General features: G+C 36.0%; 1 protein-coding gene and 1 pseudogene across 4 annotated transcripts; both read left to right on the top strand.

Annotated features, from left to right (window-relative positions):
* Positions 1 to 2,831: 2,831 nt before the first annotated feature.
* LOC137724908 (F-box/FBD/LRR-repeat protein At1g13570-like) lies at positions 2,832 to 4,242 on the top strand (annotated as a pseudogene).
* Positions 4,243 to 12,140: 7,898 nt separating this feature from the next.
* On the top strand, positions 12,141 to 14,791 carry LOC137727110 (F-box/FBD/LRR-repeat protein At1g13570). Of its 4 annotated transcripts, none has more exons than XM_068466046.2 (4): positions 12,141 to 12,286; positions 13,008 to 13,826; positions 13,912 to 14,067; positions 14,214 to 14,791. In XM_068466046.2, the coding sequence occupies exons 1-4, from the start codon at positions 12,239 to 12,241 to the stop codon at positions 14,490 to 14,492; spliced, it is 1,302 nt and encodes a 433-aa protein (XP_068322147.2). In that variant the 5' UTR covers positions 12,141 to 12,238; the 3' UTR covers positions 14,493 to 14,791. The 4 variants fall into 4 exon arrangements, with proteins under 4 accessions (XP_068322147.2, XP_088550794.1, XP_088550795.1 ...); XM_088694668.1 differs by having other exon boundaries at positions 13,912 to 14,100; XM_088694669.1 differs by having other exon boundaries at positions 13,912 to 14,100; positions 14,203 to 14,791.
* The last annotated feature ends 1,185 nt before the right edge of the window (positions 14,792 to 15,976 follow it).

Below are 15,976 nucleotides of genomic sequence, written 5' to 3'. Positions count from 1 at the left end.
CGATGTGGGATCTTACAACATTTCTTTTAATTTTATTGCAAACCAAATGAACCTACAACAAAAAAAACTAATTAATCATACAATTAAACAAAAAAATATTTAACAAATTAAAAAAAAACAACCTTAAATCAATTGGGAGAGGGAGAGATGATGGAGATATGGGTCATGAGGTACGTGCGAGAGAGAGAGAGAGAGAGATAGTTTTCACAAAAGGCAGAGAAGCACGGTGCTGGGGAGGACGAAGAAAGAAAGGAGAAGGAAAGAGATAAGATACGGACTTTTTTAATGAATAAGGTTTTTCCCGACGATTGACAATAGAGTCAATCAGGCAAAGCTAAGAACATTGTCGAGTAAAACTAGTGTCGGTGTATTTATTTGACAGGGCATTGTGGACCTTTGCCCAACAGTCACTACCAAATTATCATTTTCCCAATCACATTTTGCCCGATGAACCACACTTCATCGGGTCAAGTGACTTTACCCGGTGACAGAAAAAATGGTGGCCGGACAAACCTAGTCAATATTTAGAGTTTTGTCACAGACTTTAAGTGATGAAGAACTTTTGCAAGGGAAGGTACCATTCATCGGCAATATTTTGGCACCGAGGAAAAAATTTGGCGTGTATTGTGTGAGCATTTGTCCTGGCGAAATTTTAGTTCGTCGACTAAAGGTACTTTGCCCACCAATATGTTTCATCAGGCCATGTGTGTTAATTATTAGGGAATGGTCCACAGTGATCTGTAAAAAAATCACCGACACAACTATTGATTGACGTCGTTCTTAGATTTGCCCGACAAACTATTTCTTCGAGCAGAACTTTATTTATCAATTTCGAGTTTAATCAAAGAAATTTACTAACGTAATTAAGCCTAATATCTATTATTTTTTGTGTATGGTTTTGAAGAATGTTTCCATGTTTTGGTACAAAAATTTTTTTGTTAATTTTGATGAATGTCGTAGCCATGTTTATATAGTAGACATCGAAATTTCGGTGAAATGAATGTTGACTAATAAATAAAATTTTAATGCTCACGTGTCACATAAATTTTACACGTAGCGTGTGACTCAACGAAAAATTGAAATGAATCGGAAAAGTCATCAAATAGGACATATGTCAACACCTGGCAGAAATGATTTATTGCATCTGAATATTATATTCAAAATTAGGCCTTGAAATTTTCTATAAATAGAAGTCAATTTCATTCATTTCATTTCACCAATTCACATTACACCAAAACCTTGAAGCTTTGAAACTCTAAAGCTCTCAAGCAAATCTCGAAGGATCAAGAAAGCCCTCTTCGTTCTTCTTCAAATCCTCCTTCAAGATCAAGCCCCGACAGCCCTTGAAGAAAGTGTTCATCGTTCATCATCCGTTCATCCTAAGATCAAGCCCTGACGGCCCTTTGGATCAACAACACCAACAAATCTGCACACCCGTTCTTCAAGATCAAGCCCAAAAGCCCTTGAAGATCCGTTCATCCCAAGATCAAACCCCGACAGCCCTTTGGATCAACAAACACCCATTCTTTAAGATCAAGCCCAAAACCCCTTGAAGATCCGTTCATCAACCGTTCATCCTAAGATCAAGCCCCGACGACCATTTGGATCAACAACATCAATAAATCCACATAACTGTTCATCCCTAGACCAAGTCCCGACGACCCTTTGGATCAACAACCCATCCACATATCTACATTTTACAAAGATAGAATCAGAGGCTAAATTCGTAGAAGAGATTATAACCCCAAAATCAATACAAAATATATTTTGTACACGTGTTCTTGTTTCAGGAATTTTCGTGTTTACATACATACATACATATATATATATATATATATATATATATATATATATATATATATATATATATAAGGGAACTTGGTCATAAATCACTAAAAAGTTTACTAATTAACCATATATTAAGTTTTGTCTTCAGACTTAATCAATGGACTATTGATATTATTCAGGTACAAGTTAATAAAGAAGGCCCAAGCTATTACAAGTCATTTCAAATGACGTGCTCACCCTTAAAAAGCCATCAGCCAATTAAATCAACCCCTTCAACTTAATTGCACGAAGAGACCCTCATGTGCAACGGCTTGAACCATCGCGCGCTAAAGCTTCAATAGAGATAGATTATATATATATATATATATATATACACACACACACACACATATGCAATTTTTTGCTCCATGTTCAATCATGATGCTTGGTTGATTCTTACTACTCAAAATCTTCAATTTAATTGTTTTGTTTTATTAATGGAATGTTTTTTTTCTTTTTCTTTTTTTTTTTAATATTATGGTATTAGTATAATAAAATTTAATTTATTAAATTTAAACATAACTTAATATATATTTTCCGCTGAATAGAATCGTTAGGTTAAGGTTTTACACTTTTAATTTTATTTTTCTTTATAAAGCTTATTTCGTCGGGTAAAATAATGTTTATATATATAAATATATTTTCTTTGTAAATTTAAAATTTGGCTGAAAGAATTTTGACAGACAAGTACTTTTGTTAGGCATAGTTGGTCAACACAGTTTTACGCGACCAAATGTCGTTGCACTACTGATTTCTTTTACTGTCTGAATATTTTAGAAAAGCAAAGAAAAGCATCGGAGCCATGTTCGAATGAGAAGTCAATATTGATCTAATATGAGAGTCATTCTTTTGTGCACGATTGAATGGGATTTAGATACTACTCTCTCTCTCTCTGTGTTCACACTTAAACACACAAAGGTTACATATTATAAATGATATTTTGACATGACATGCCATTGTGTTAGATTAATGACTTCATGAAGCAAGGAAATCAGTCCGAGTCCTCTTTGAAAAGAAAGATGGGGTTGGACAGAATTAGCAACTTACCAAGTGATGTTATAGGACAAATTTTGTCAAGTTTGCCTATTAAGGAGGCAGTGAAGACAAGTGTTTTGTCAAGCAAATGGAGGTTCAACTCGGCTATGATTCCACATCTTGTGTTTGATTGTTTCTCGACTTCAGACCGTACATTTATTGAGAGCATTGTAGATCAAGTACTGGTACTTCATGTTGGCTCCATACACACATTCAGGCTTTCTCATCCAGATATTGTAGCCACTAGTGCTATTGATCGTTGGATTCGTCATCTATCAAAAAATGCTATCAAAGAGTTGGTGCTTGAAATTTTGGAAGGGGACACGTACAAGATTCCTTCATGTTTGTTTTCTTATCAATATTTGGTTCATTTAGAGTTATATAATTGTTTGCTAAAACCACCTTCCACCTTCAAAGGCTTTGGGAGATTGAAGGTTCTTTGTCTTGATCTAGTTACAGTGGCTCAAGATGTGCTTGATAATCTGATTGTTTGCTGCCCTCTGCTTGAGAGATTGACTTTAACAAAATGTGACGGCTTTAATATTCTCAAGATTGATGCACCAAGTCTCAAATTCTTTGAGTTTGACGGCTCCTTTGAGCATGTTAGTATTATGAATACGTTAAATCTTGCTGAAGTTTGCATTAATTTGGTCGGTGATGACCTTACCTGGACTCGAACTCTCAGTTCTAGCCATTTGGTCAATTTTCTTGCTCATCTGCTCCATATTCGAAGGCTCACAGTTCGGACTGAATTTTTAGCGGTAATGGATTATTTGGCTTCCTACTTTAATTTCATGACCATTAACCTGCCCATGCGTTTTTGAGCATATTCATTGAGTCTGATGCCTCCATTCTGCTCCAGTACTTGGCGGATGGTAACTTGCCAGTAAAGCTGCCAGCCCCATACATGTATCTGAATTTTCTTTCTTTGAGCATCTCCTTTCATATTTCGAAGGAAGTTTCAGCTGCTCAATGCCTTCTAAGAAGCACTCCTGCTCTATAAAAACTCGAAATTGCCGTGAGTATTACTCTACTGATGCGTCCAATATTTTTCTGGTGCATAAAAAAAAAAAAAAAATTCAAACCAATGTGGCTCTACAGTAATGTAGTTTAGAGAGCTGATTTGTCAGAGTTCATGATTCTGATGCTATAGACCTTGTGCAGGCATTCGATGAGGATCAGCCTGTTGAGGAAGAAGTGAACTCTTGGTTAGATGACAATCAGGATTGCCTATGGACCCGACTGCGACTTGTTCAAATAACCAACATCTCTGGTATCAAAGCTGAACTAGATTTCATTGAATTCCTGCTTTCAAGTTCACCTGTGCTCCAGAAAATGGCGGTTAAGCCTGCTTCTGACGATTGTTTTCAGACCTATTGAAAAACATGATCTGGTTTAGGCGTGCCTCAGCGCATTGCGAGATAATCTACTTGGACCCATGATTCATCCATGAACATCGCGTCTAACAGGGCTTGATTGCAGAAACAAGGTTTAAGAGGATTTCACGATGCGGTCTTTCTGTTTTTCGGAATGACGTCTCATATGGTGGTATCCCTTTTCACGAATTTTTTGTCTGTTTATTTTTCTGAAGAATGATTCACTCTTGCAATGATCTTTACATTTTCACTACAATTTGATTTTTGTCATGTGCAATTATCTTAGGTCATAACATGAGTCTGTATGTTGCTTCAGTCACAAACATCTGTATGTTGCTTCAGTCACAAACATTACTAGGAAAAACCATTTGCGCGACAGATGTTTGGGCAACAAAGCACCATTCGTTGTGCATATGGGCTTTGCGCAACGAATATACACCTTCGTAGCCCAAGAGCGGTGTTGTTTTGGGCGACGCAGAGATTTGTCCCGAAAGATGGTTTGCACGACGAACCAAAAAACCCCGTCACACAAAGTGAGTCAAAAAATGTGGGTAAGTTATTTTTTGGTGCAAAATAAATGTGCGATGAAATGTTTCTTGCGAAACACTTGCGCGACGAAGGCTTCGTCACACAAGGAAGGAAACCGATGTTCAATTTTTTCAATCAAAGGATTCAATGCTTGTGAATTGGAGGAATCAATACCGTATTTACTGCATTGGTATACGCAACAAAACCTTTGTTGCACAAGGTTCCTTGGCTTCCTATAAATTTGCAGTTCCTCTCTCTATTCCTCACAATTCGTTTCAAAAATGCTTTAGTTTTTTTCTTTCTAGATTATAATCTAGTTGTTATTTGAATTTTGGTACGATAGGCGACTGTGATGCTTATTCGTCAAAGACAATCGATAAGTTCCGAAAAAGGTATGCGTTGTAAAATTTGCATTTTGTATAAAGTATATATATAGCTTGAGTATATAAATATATATTTTGTTGGTGGACAAGAAGAAGAGAGCTGCACCACTTATGGTGGGAGCCGCTACCGAATTACTTCTATTGAATTACTAGGGGTTGTGAAGTCAGACATGCGCACGAAGTTTTGGTCCAACATTGGAGTATTGGTGGATGACAAATGTGGTGTGGATTGGAAGTCTTGGAGAACTGTCCCTAAAGAGATGAAGACACATTTTATTGATGAGTTAGTTGTATGTGTTAAGTAATTAGTTAAATAATAATTATGTTTGTTAAATTTAATATATTACTGAGATTTTAATTTATTAATTTTCGCAAAACAACCTAATTGGGACATCGACAAAAGTAACCCAAATTTGATGAAGTGCATCGACAACATATTCAAGTCCCGTTTTCGAGAGTAGAAGTTTAATATTCAACGTGTGGCCGAACTACAGCAAGAACCTGACCAACCAGCGGCAGAGTAGAATTGTGTTTTTTTTTATAAATTTTATCGCTTATTAAATAATGACATAAATTTGAAGTTTTTTTTACGTATGAACGGTTTAATTAAATATGTACTTAATGTTTATTTTGAATGTAATTAATGGTATTTTAATAAATGCTTATATTAATTAATTATGCATGAATGGTTTAATTAATGAAATAAGTTCTTGATTTATTAAGTATGTATTTGGTTTAAAATAAATTAAAGAATGAATGGAAAGAAGAAATAAATATATATATATATATATATATATATATATGCACACACACAATGCGCGACAAAGCTTTGTCACATAAGATAGCTTTGTGCAACGACAAACCTTTGTCGTACGATGTATCTTTGCACAATGGAACGTGGTTCGTCGTGCAAGGTGGGCTGAAAAACACGGCGAAGTACAACGTGGATGGCGCCAAAATATGGAGTCTATATGTTTTGCGCGAGGGTACTTTTGTTCCACAAAGTGTTATTCACATTTTGGAATATAACCAGAACGCAGGGAGGCAAAAGCTGCAAAACAAATGCAGCAATTGCCTTCTTCCTGAAAAATTCCAGCCAGCTATTTCGTTGCCATTAATCTCAGAGGTATATTTTCTTAAATAACTAATTTAATTTCCATTCATTTAACTTGTTTTGTTTGTAGTTTAGAATTGTTGTGAGTTCTTTATTTTTATGCAAATATTTTGTATGGATGTACAAAAATATTTTGAAGTGTTCTCTTAGTTTCTCGTTTGAGAATTAGTTGGATTTTGTTGGAAATGTGCCCTAAAAGCCAATCATATGGTGATACTTTGTGGACATTTCATTTGTTAGATTTTGTTGTGAGTCTGAATCTGACGAAATTTATGATATTGATAATTATTCTACTTCGGACGAGGATTAATGAAAACTTATGATATAAATATAATGATATTTATTGAATGGTATTTATTTTGTATACAAAAAAAAAAAAACAAAAAAAAAATCCTCTTAAATTTGCAATAAATTAAAGGAAAAATAAATTATATACAAAAGAATGAATTATTTATTTAAACAATAAATTAAATTTATAAATTTGCAAGACGACGTTTTGGAAATATTTGTCGCACAAATATTTAATAATACCTTTTCTTTTAAACTAGACGCGCGATGAAAATTTGTACAGCCTCGTCACGCAAACATTTAAAAATTTGATTTTTGGCGAAAATTGGGCGCATGTTTGAATTATAAATACATTTCGTTGCACAAGATCCTACTTTATAATTCTTATAGAGTCTATCTCTCTCTCGATTCTCTGCGAAGCTCTCACTCTCCTCTCTCTCGATTCTCAGTCTCTTCCTCTCTTGCTCTCATCACTCACCATCTCAGTCCCTCCCTCTCTCTTTCCCCCTCTCTCCCTCTTTCCCTCTCTCCATCTCTCTCTGTTTATCTGTTTCTCTCTCACTCTCTTCTCCACACTAGACATCCGCCGCCACAATCCTATGCCACACCATCTCTATGCCACCACAACATTACCATGTAAGCACCCACTCTCCCTTAATTTTATTATTTATCATTTCAAATTTTCGTTTTTTTCTGTTGAATTGTTTTAATTAGAACAATTAGAGATTTAAGGTTTGAATTGGGAATCCTGGGTTAGGGTTTTTGAATTAATTAGAACAATTAATTATCACACAACATTACAAGTTATCACAATTAATTTTCGAATTAATTCGAAAATCCTGGGTTAGTGTTTTCGAATTGGCATTCCTTCCTTAAGATATTGCTTTACTGTAATTTTCATGGAGGCCCTTGTGGCTTCTATCCATGTGCAAAGGCAACATAGGCTTAATAAACTTGCATTTTTATTAGTTGGCTGGCCATTTACTTTAATAGGTTTTAGGGAAAAACATGGGTTTAAGCTGATTTAGTACTATTTTAGAGCTATATTGCTTCAGGTAGTTGTTCTTGGCTGAGAATTAGGAACCTTTGCACATGAAAAACCATATAAAATTCATGCAAGATGGAGAGGAAGTGGGAAAAGGAACCTCTTCATTAGTTTAAAACTTGAACTTATCTACTTCTATGAAGATAAGTACTTGATTTAGAGCTTATCTACTTCTTCTATGTACTTGAGTCTAAATTTTGTTTCCCGTAGTTCAGATTAGAACTGGAAACCTGTGATTGAACTTGATCATTGGATTAATATTACAAAAGAATTGTATGCAGTGGCGGATCTATAAAGAGACCTGGAAAGTCCCAGGACCCATCAGCGGCCCTAAATCGTTGCTTGAAACTTTCTGGAGACCCCTCGTATGCGAAGAAGAAGGCTTGTGCATAGTGACTGCAGCAGCGACATCTTCACGAAGAAAAAAACCGAGCGAATAAGAAATGTTTCTTTTCCAGCCTTGGCCCAAAATGCTCGTTTTGGCCAAATTTTTTTAAAGAAAAAAAAAAAACCTAAAACAACTGCCAAAACGTTGGTGTCTCCTCTTTTTTGTTTTTAACTCCCCAGGTCCAGCAGTGCACATCCCCCTAGGTCCCACTTTTCCCTATCCCAATGCCCTGACTTCACATATTCGGAAACGGACTCTCTTCGGATCCCTTCCACCTAATCCTCATTATCAGACAATCTAGACCTTTGAAATTTGATCCAACGGCTAAAAACAAGGGCCACTCTAAAACTTATAATAATTTTAGCTGTTGGATCAAATTTCAAGGACCTGGATTGTTTGATGAGAAGGATTAGGTGGAAGGGATCCGGAGAGGATCCCTTTCCCACATATTGACCCAATCTCATTTTCCCCAAATTGTAAAAATCCTAAAATTCTAAATTTCACCCAATTCCATATTTTCATTTTCCTCCATGTCAATTTGTTTCAAATCTCTACCCCACCACCTTTTTCAAGCCAAAGCCAATAGCATCATTTATTTGTTCGGGTAGTTCAAATTCAAGACAAAATAAGTGTAAAATTGATTTGAATAATCTTGAGAGAAACTCGGAAAAAAGAATTCGAATGAAGGACTATAATCGTAATATTCAAGATGAGTGTGATATTGATTTATGAATTAAATGTATTACAATTTCACTTTTAAATGTTATTTTTGTTTATAAATTTTCAACCTTTATTATTGAGACTCCCGAAATTTAAAATTCTGGATTTGCCACTGACGCTATGGAACTTCAAAATTCCCAAACATTTTCAGTACTTGGGTCTTTGGAGAGGGCTCTTAGTTTCTGTGTGCTATCTGTTTGTTTTCTTTCCTTTGTATGTTATACACTAATTTTTACAATTAGCTTCTTTTCAGATTCGGAGAAAATCTCTTAAAGGGATGAACAATCTGTTTGATTTATATGCTATTTCCCATCAAGCTTTTAGCTTTATATGTTTCATTTAGTTGCCGAGCAATCCGAGGAACAATGTTTTTATCGTTTGAATTACCGGAAATATGAAAAGTTAAGTTCTTTCTTTTTGGTAGCTTTGAACTTGATGAAATTTCGATTCTGTGTTGTAATCATATTGATCAAGTTTGTTATAGTATTAACTTGCAAATTTATATTTACATGTTATTTAAAATGATTTGCTATAGTATCAGTTAAAGATTTAAATGATTTGTTATTTACATGTTATATTATTCAATTGTTACTTTATTTATTTATTATTTTTCTAGATGTCGAACTTAATTTCAATCCGCCGGGCAGTTAGTAAGGTCACGCATACACCTTCTTCAACAGGTAGTGCTGCTCCCACCTCCTCACCAGATTTTGGGCATGATGGGTGTATATCCGTTCCCGCCTTTCGGTCCAACGGTGTCTCTGGCTCCTGCGTCATCAACTTCTTCAGTGACACATCCTCTACTAAATGCCCGGCAGGCTCATCGATGGCCCCGGAGTTCTGTGGAGACTGAGTAGTCTACTAAGGCTTCCTCTGTCCATGGAAAGGAGTCCCAGACAGGTAATGCATCTTTCTCATAGTCTTTTCAATTTAACAATTTGGAATTCATATTATAATTGTTTTAAAGTCCCCAACTGGTATAAAGTTTTTGAATTGTTGGGTGGATGTGTTGTTTTTGTTGTTATATTGTCTACGGGTTTTAGGGAAGGTTTTGCCAAATTTTAGGTAGAAAATAGAATTCGTCTGATGTTTACTTTGTTTATTTTGTAGCTTAAAAAACACAAGATGACCATGCAGACTTTTGAAGACAGCAAAGACCACTCGTACCACGATTGAGAAGATCACCATTACGTGGGATCCTCAACATCGTGCAGATGCAACAAAGGAGCAGCACAGTTCGTTGGAGGTGGCTTCCCAGCTTCTCCCAAAGACCCTGATCATGGAGGTGTTTCTTGTCGAGGATGCGAGTTTTCATATCATGATGGACACACTTGATCAAACCTTCAGTCGTAGGCAGGGGAATGTTCACCAGGGGCTAGGGAAAGGCCGCCTTTGGGACCTGCCTGCCTCTTCCTCCTAGCAGAGAACATAAGAGGTCGAATTGTTGACATCTGAAGTGGCGGACCTAAAGGAGCAAATTGCCGCCCAACAGTCTCAACTTGCGGTCCAGAGTAGTATGATGAACCAAATTCGTCTCGCCTTTCAGTTCTCTGGCATTCAGTTCCTCGACGCAAAACCTACTCCAGCAATGACCTCCTAGCCTCCCGCTGTAGCAACTACGACCTCCCAGCCCCCTTAAGTAGCAACAACACCACCATCGGGCGATTATGACGTGGATGACTCTATATTGTAGTTTTTTTTATTAGTATTATATTTGAATTTTAAAATGTTTCTTTCGTTGTATGTACACTTTAAATATTTTTTTTTAATTCAATATTCTTCTTTACATTTTCTATTTTCAATTTCATTAAATTAATTTAAACTACATAAAACAATCTTATCAACATTTAAAAGGAAAAATAAATAATAAATAAATAAAATGGTTCCTTCGCGCAAAAATTACTGCGTTCGAGCAAAAGATTTCGTGCAACGAGCACCAATTTCGTTGCACAGAATGTTTCGCGCAACGAGCACTAATTCCGTCGTGCAATCACCAATTCGCACGATGAAGGACTTTTCTCTGCGGCCCAATGCCTGACATCACGAGCTTTGCACGACATCGTCTTTGCTGCCCAAAATTTCCGGTGACCAAATTCAGCTTGGGGCGACGATTGTGGCTTCGTCACCCAATATGTTATTCTTAGTAGTGAAGGGTTTTCGGCCACAACCCTCTCACATTTAGGCAATACCCAACATGAAGAGAAGCCAGAATTAAAATGCTGACGTGGCCCCCTCAAAAGCCAAAGAAAATGCTCAGTCAATTTAGAGCCAAAAAAAGCCAAACAAAATGCTCAATCAAAATGTCTGAGATTCTTAGTTTAGTTTGGTGAATTAGGAAACTCATTTGGCTCTATCTGCATTTTTCTGAACAAAAGTGAAGCCAATATGGAAGTCTTGTTTTCAGTAAGACAAAGATTCAGGGCAGAAGAGTTAAATAACGACCTATGAAGATTTTAAATGAAACATCAAGAAAATATATAGAGTACTTGAAGTTAACGAAAACCTTGATCCAAAATCGAGCGCAATAGAGTTTTAAGATCTATACAGCTGACTCACTTAGTAGAATAAAATTTGATGGTTGTTGTCGTGTTTAATTCCCAATAATACAACTCACACATTTCAGTTTCATTTTTCTAAGTAATAGGTAAATTTTCAACTTCTAGATAAGCTCAAGGTTTCCTTCTATAGTATTATGAATCTTTAGAGAGAGAGAAAGTGTCTGATCGAAAAGCACGAGTTAGAGAGTTAGAATCCTCTTTGAAATATATAGGCATGAATTAAACAACCACACTGCAGAAAAGAAACACACATGAATTTATATGGTTTCGGGCAAGAATCTTGCCTATCTCCATTATGGTCTTATGCATTAAATCCAGTGACATTAAGATATTCTGTTTTGAAATAGATGGTATGTGTGCAGTTGAACATAAAGTAAATAAGATACAATTTTTACGAGATTCGGTAAGTGTGCCTACGTCATCGGGACAAAAGCAATAGTCTTCTCCATTATCATACTGAAATTACAGAGTAATGGAAACAATACATTGTATCTATGCTTCTCTATTCTATTTGTGAGTTGATAGGCCTTTATATAAAGAAACTATATCTTCTTTGTTAAGGCCAATGAGTGTGAAAGTAGGCAGCACACCTTCAATATTTGTTGGCTAACAAGAACTTCAACATTTGTTGGTGTCAAGAAGTGGTAGATGTTGCATATTTCTTCACGTGGGTCATCCACTTTTATAACATATTCCTATATCACATATGTTGTTGTGAATTACCCACTCCCCTAATATTACTTATATAAAAAAAATAAAAAAATAAAAAAATAAAAACATAAAAAACTTGAAAAGAAGTTAAGGTTCCCGCCTATTGTGAGGCGGGAGTGAAGCTAAGTTCCCGCGTATTGGGAGGGCATTGACGTGTCATATTCTCCCCAATCATTAATCAGCCCTGAAATTCAAACCCTAATTTACCACAATCAGTTGATGTAACGCATTCCCACAATCGCAGCCATCTTGTAAGAGAACACTCATGTGGCTCACTATCTGCACTTTTGCCCACAAAGTTGAAGCAACTATGGTAATTTTTCTTTTCGTTTTCTGTTTAATTTGCCTTCAATTCATTACCATGCAAATCACAAATCTTCGATTGATTAATTATATCTGTGAAATTTGCTGTGCTTGCGGATTTGGGGTTTTCTCGGGTGGATTTCGGGTTTAAATGCCGAAGATTTCAGTTTCATTTTTGAAGTTGTAGGACATTTCAACTTGTAGTTAAGCTCAAAGGTTTCATTTCTGTATCTAATTTAAAAAGCTCGCAGCTTTATTTGTTGTTGGCTATGGAAATTATGTTTTGGTAGTGTTGGAATTTAGGCCAATGGGGCGCTCGCAGTTAGCTTGAGCCGCTAGGATTGCCTCTTCGGACTTGTCGTATCTCAGACTTAATCGAGTCTGATTGAAGTGCTAGAGTTAGAAGGTTATTTTATGCCCAAAAGCAGACTCATTTGAAATGGACATTCGTTCATATGTCTGCATCGCTAGACTCTTACAAGGCTCGCGCATTGTCACTCTGGATATAAGTTGCAAGTATTTTAGACTCTTACAAGGCTCATGCTTGTCATTTTTGTAAAAGCGGAATATGAAAATTTATCTTTTGCTCATGACTGAATTAGATTTGGACATTACTTGTCAAAGTGGAAATTTGAACTTTGTTTTCTTGACACTTAGATACACAAATGGTCTTGACACCACGTGTCATTGTGTTAGGTTAATGACTTCTTTGATACTTAATTTTCTTGAAGCAAGGAAAACCATCCGAGACCTGTTTGAAGAGAAAGATGGAGTTGGATAGAATTAGCAACCTACCAAGTGATGCAATCGATCGAATTTTGTCATGTTTGCCCATTAAAGAGGCTGTGAAGACAAGTGTCTTATCAAGCAAGTGGAGGTACAAAACGGCTTTGCTTACACACCTCGTGTTTGATAATCAGTGCTTCTCGACTCAAAAGCACATAACTTTTCAGAACATTGTTGATCAAGTACTCTTACTTCAGATTGGCCCCATACACAGCTTAAGGTTTTTCCTTGTACCTCCTCTAGCTGCTGCTGCTCTTGATCGATGGATTCTTCATCTGTCAAGAAACTCAATTAAAGAGTTAATACTTGAGTTTTGGGAAATTGATGTTTGCTATAATTTGCCTTCATGTTTGTTTTCATGTCAAGATTTGGTTTGTTTGGAGATACGTAATTGTTTGCTAAAGCCTCCTCCCACCTTCAAAGGCTTCAGGAATTTGAAGAGCCTTTCTATTGGTATGGTTACCATGGCTCAAGACGTGTTTGATAATCTGATCGTTTCATGTCCTCTTCTTGAGAGATTGATTGTGAGCCTATGTGATGGTTTTACCCACCTCAATGTTGACGCACCAAATCTCCAATACTTTGTGTTTGGAGGCTCTTTTGAGACTGTTAATCTTGAGAATACACTAAATCTTGTTGAAGTTGACATTGATTTTTGCGATGAGGACCTTAGATGGGTTTCTCACAGCTCTAGCCATTTGGTCAAGTTTCTTGATCGCCTGCCCTGTATTCAGAGGCTCACAATTCAGAGTAGCTTTTTAGAGGTAATGGATACTTCTTTTACACATGGAAATGGGTATTTGAACATATTCATTGATTCTGCTGCTTTCTGCATCCGTTGTGCTGCAGTATTTGGCTGTTGGTGCCTTGCCCCAAAAGCTGCCCCAACCTTGTCTATATCTGAGGTTTCTTTCTATAACCATTGACTTCCGCCATCTGAATGAAGTTTTAACTGTTCAATGCCTTCTAAGAAGCTCCCCTGCTCTACAAGTACTCGAAGTTCTAGTGAGTTCTGTTCTATTGATCCATGCTATATAAGTATATTCTTTTGCCGAATTAAAAATTGCAAACCAACTTTACCGCATATGTTTCTGTTTGGAGATAAGTTTTTTTCACATTTTTAAGATTCTGATGCTACAGATGGTTTGTAGGCCTCTGGTTATGGCATGGCTGCTGTGCAAGAAGTGAAGTCTTGGTTTGATGACATCCAGAACTTCCAATTTAGCCAACTGAAACGTGTGAAAATAACCGGACTTTCTGATTCCAAAACTCAACTAGATTTCATCAGATCTCTGCTCTTAACTTCACCAGTGCTCGAGAGGATGACTGTGAATCCGTCTTCTGTCAATGGTTGTTCCAAACTTGTGAAAGAGTTGCTCCAGTTCAGGCGTGCCTCCGCTCACGCCGAGATAATATACTTGGGACCATGATTCATCAATGAATTTCAGTAGCTGAAAGAACTTGCTCGCAGAAATGGAAGTGGTTTGTTCATAGTCTTTAATCTTTAATATGTATGTTTGTCTGCTTTCCTCAACAATTGCTCAGGGTGGAAATTATATTTGTCCAATTGAACCAGAGTTTGAAGATGGCTGCAAGAATCTAGTCAAATAAGGAATGGTATGGCACAAGGACAAATGTTTTGGGATGATTGTCGCACTTTGACGTTGTTTTATTAACCCATGTGTTATAATATTAGTGAACTACATAATTTATATTTTACGAGTATGCACACATGTGGGTCTAACATATCCAATTCTAAACATATTTATGACCAACCTAAACGACACAATATGCGAGTTTTTGTATCAAATCTAAATTAAGGCACAAATGCTGGGCCAATTATGCGTTTCATTATGGGTCACATGTTCAATCACATAATAAAATTGACAAAAAATTCTATAGAGTAAACTAATGGTCCATGTTTTGTTAAATTCAAAATCTCAATTAACGGACTTTTAGTTCATGAAACAAATCTAAACTAAGGTCACCGATTAGAAACAAATGTTAAATTTTACTCTAAGCTTTTATCCCTTCTCCAACGTCCGACCTATTGTAAATGATTTTTAACTCAAGTGATTTAACTCAAAAACGTTTATCTGTGCATTCAAATACACTTCTCCAGATAGTGCCACTTGTATAAAAACATATAAATAAACGTTGTATAATTTTTGTTGAGCCAAAATGATCTCTAAATTCATCATAACTCCTCACTTTGATCTTTGATATTCAAAATTGATAGAAATGGTCCCTGAGTTTATCCACCGTCAATTATGTTAGTACTTCTGTGAAAATTTTTTTTGTTAAAAGGAAAAGAAGTGGAGGGGTTGATTGAACAAAAATACCCTCAATTTAACGAAATTTTTTCACGGAATGACCAAAATGATTTACGGTAGGCAACTTCTATCAATTTTCAATTTCAAGAACTAAAGTAAAAAGTTATGTTAATCAGAAACATTTTTACTAAAATAATGATCTTTTGGTGTTTGGAAGACGCGGGAATGATTGACAAAAAAAAAAGAGCGGGAATGAAATTAAGTAATCAATAATCAGACCAAACCCTAAGTCTGCTCTTTTCTTCTCCTTCACATCAAAATGTCTGAAAATTCTCAGTTTTCGTTACTACAATCAGTTGATGTGAGCTAAGATTTTGATGCATTCGTAGCGCACTTGCAAAAGAAAACTCATTTGGCAAATAAATTTGACGTGAATATGGTAAGTCTTCTTTGTCACTTGCATTCAATTCATACAAAAGTCACATTACATAGACTATTTATGCAGACAGTAAGGCTAAATAACTTCTTATTTCCATGTTAAATATGTTGTATTGACTAATTTGTTTATGAGTTATAAGTTATATACTCTGTAGGGCAGGATGACAAATTTGGTGTGCATAACAATTTTCATTTTCATTGTC

This window comes from Pyrus communis, chromosome 5, assembly GCF_041283825.1.
Source record: "Pyrus communis isolate YQ-2024b chromosome 5, ASM4128382v1, whole genome shotgun sequence".
NCBI lineage: Eukaryota > Viridiplantae > Streptophyta > Magnoliopsida > Rosales > Rosaceae > Pyrus > Pyrus communis.
Note: the sequence above shows the minus strand (reverse complement) of the source record. Positions and strands in the feature narration are given on the sequence as shown.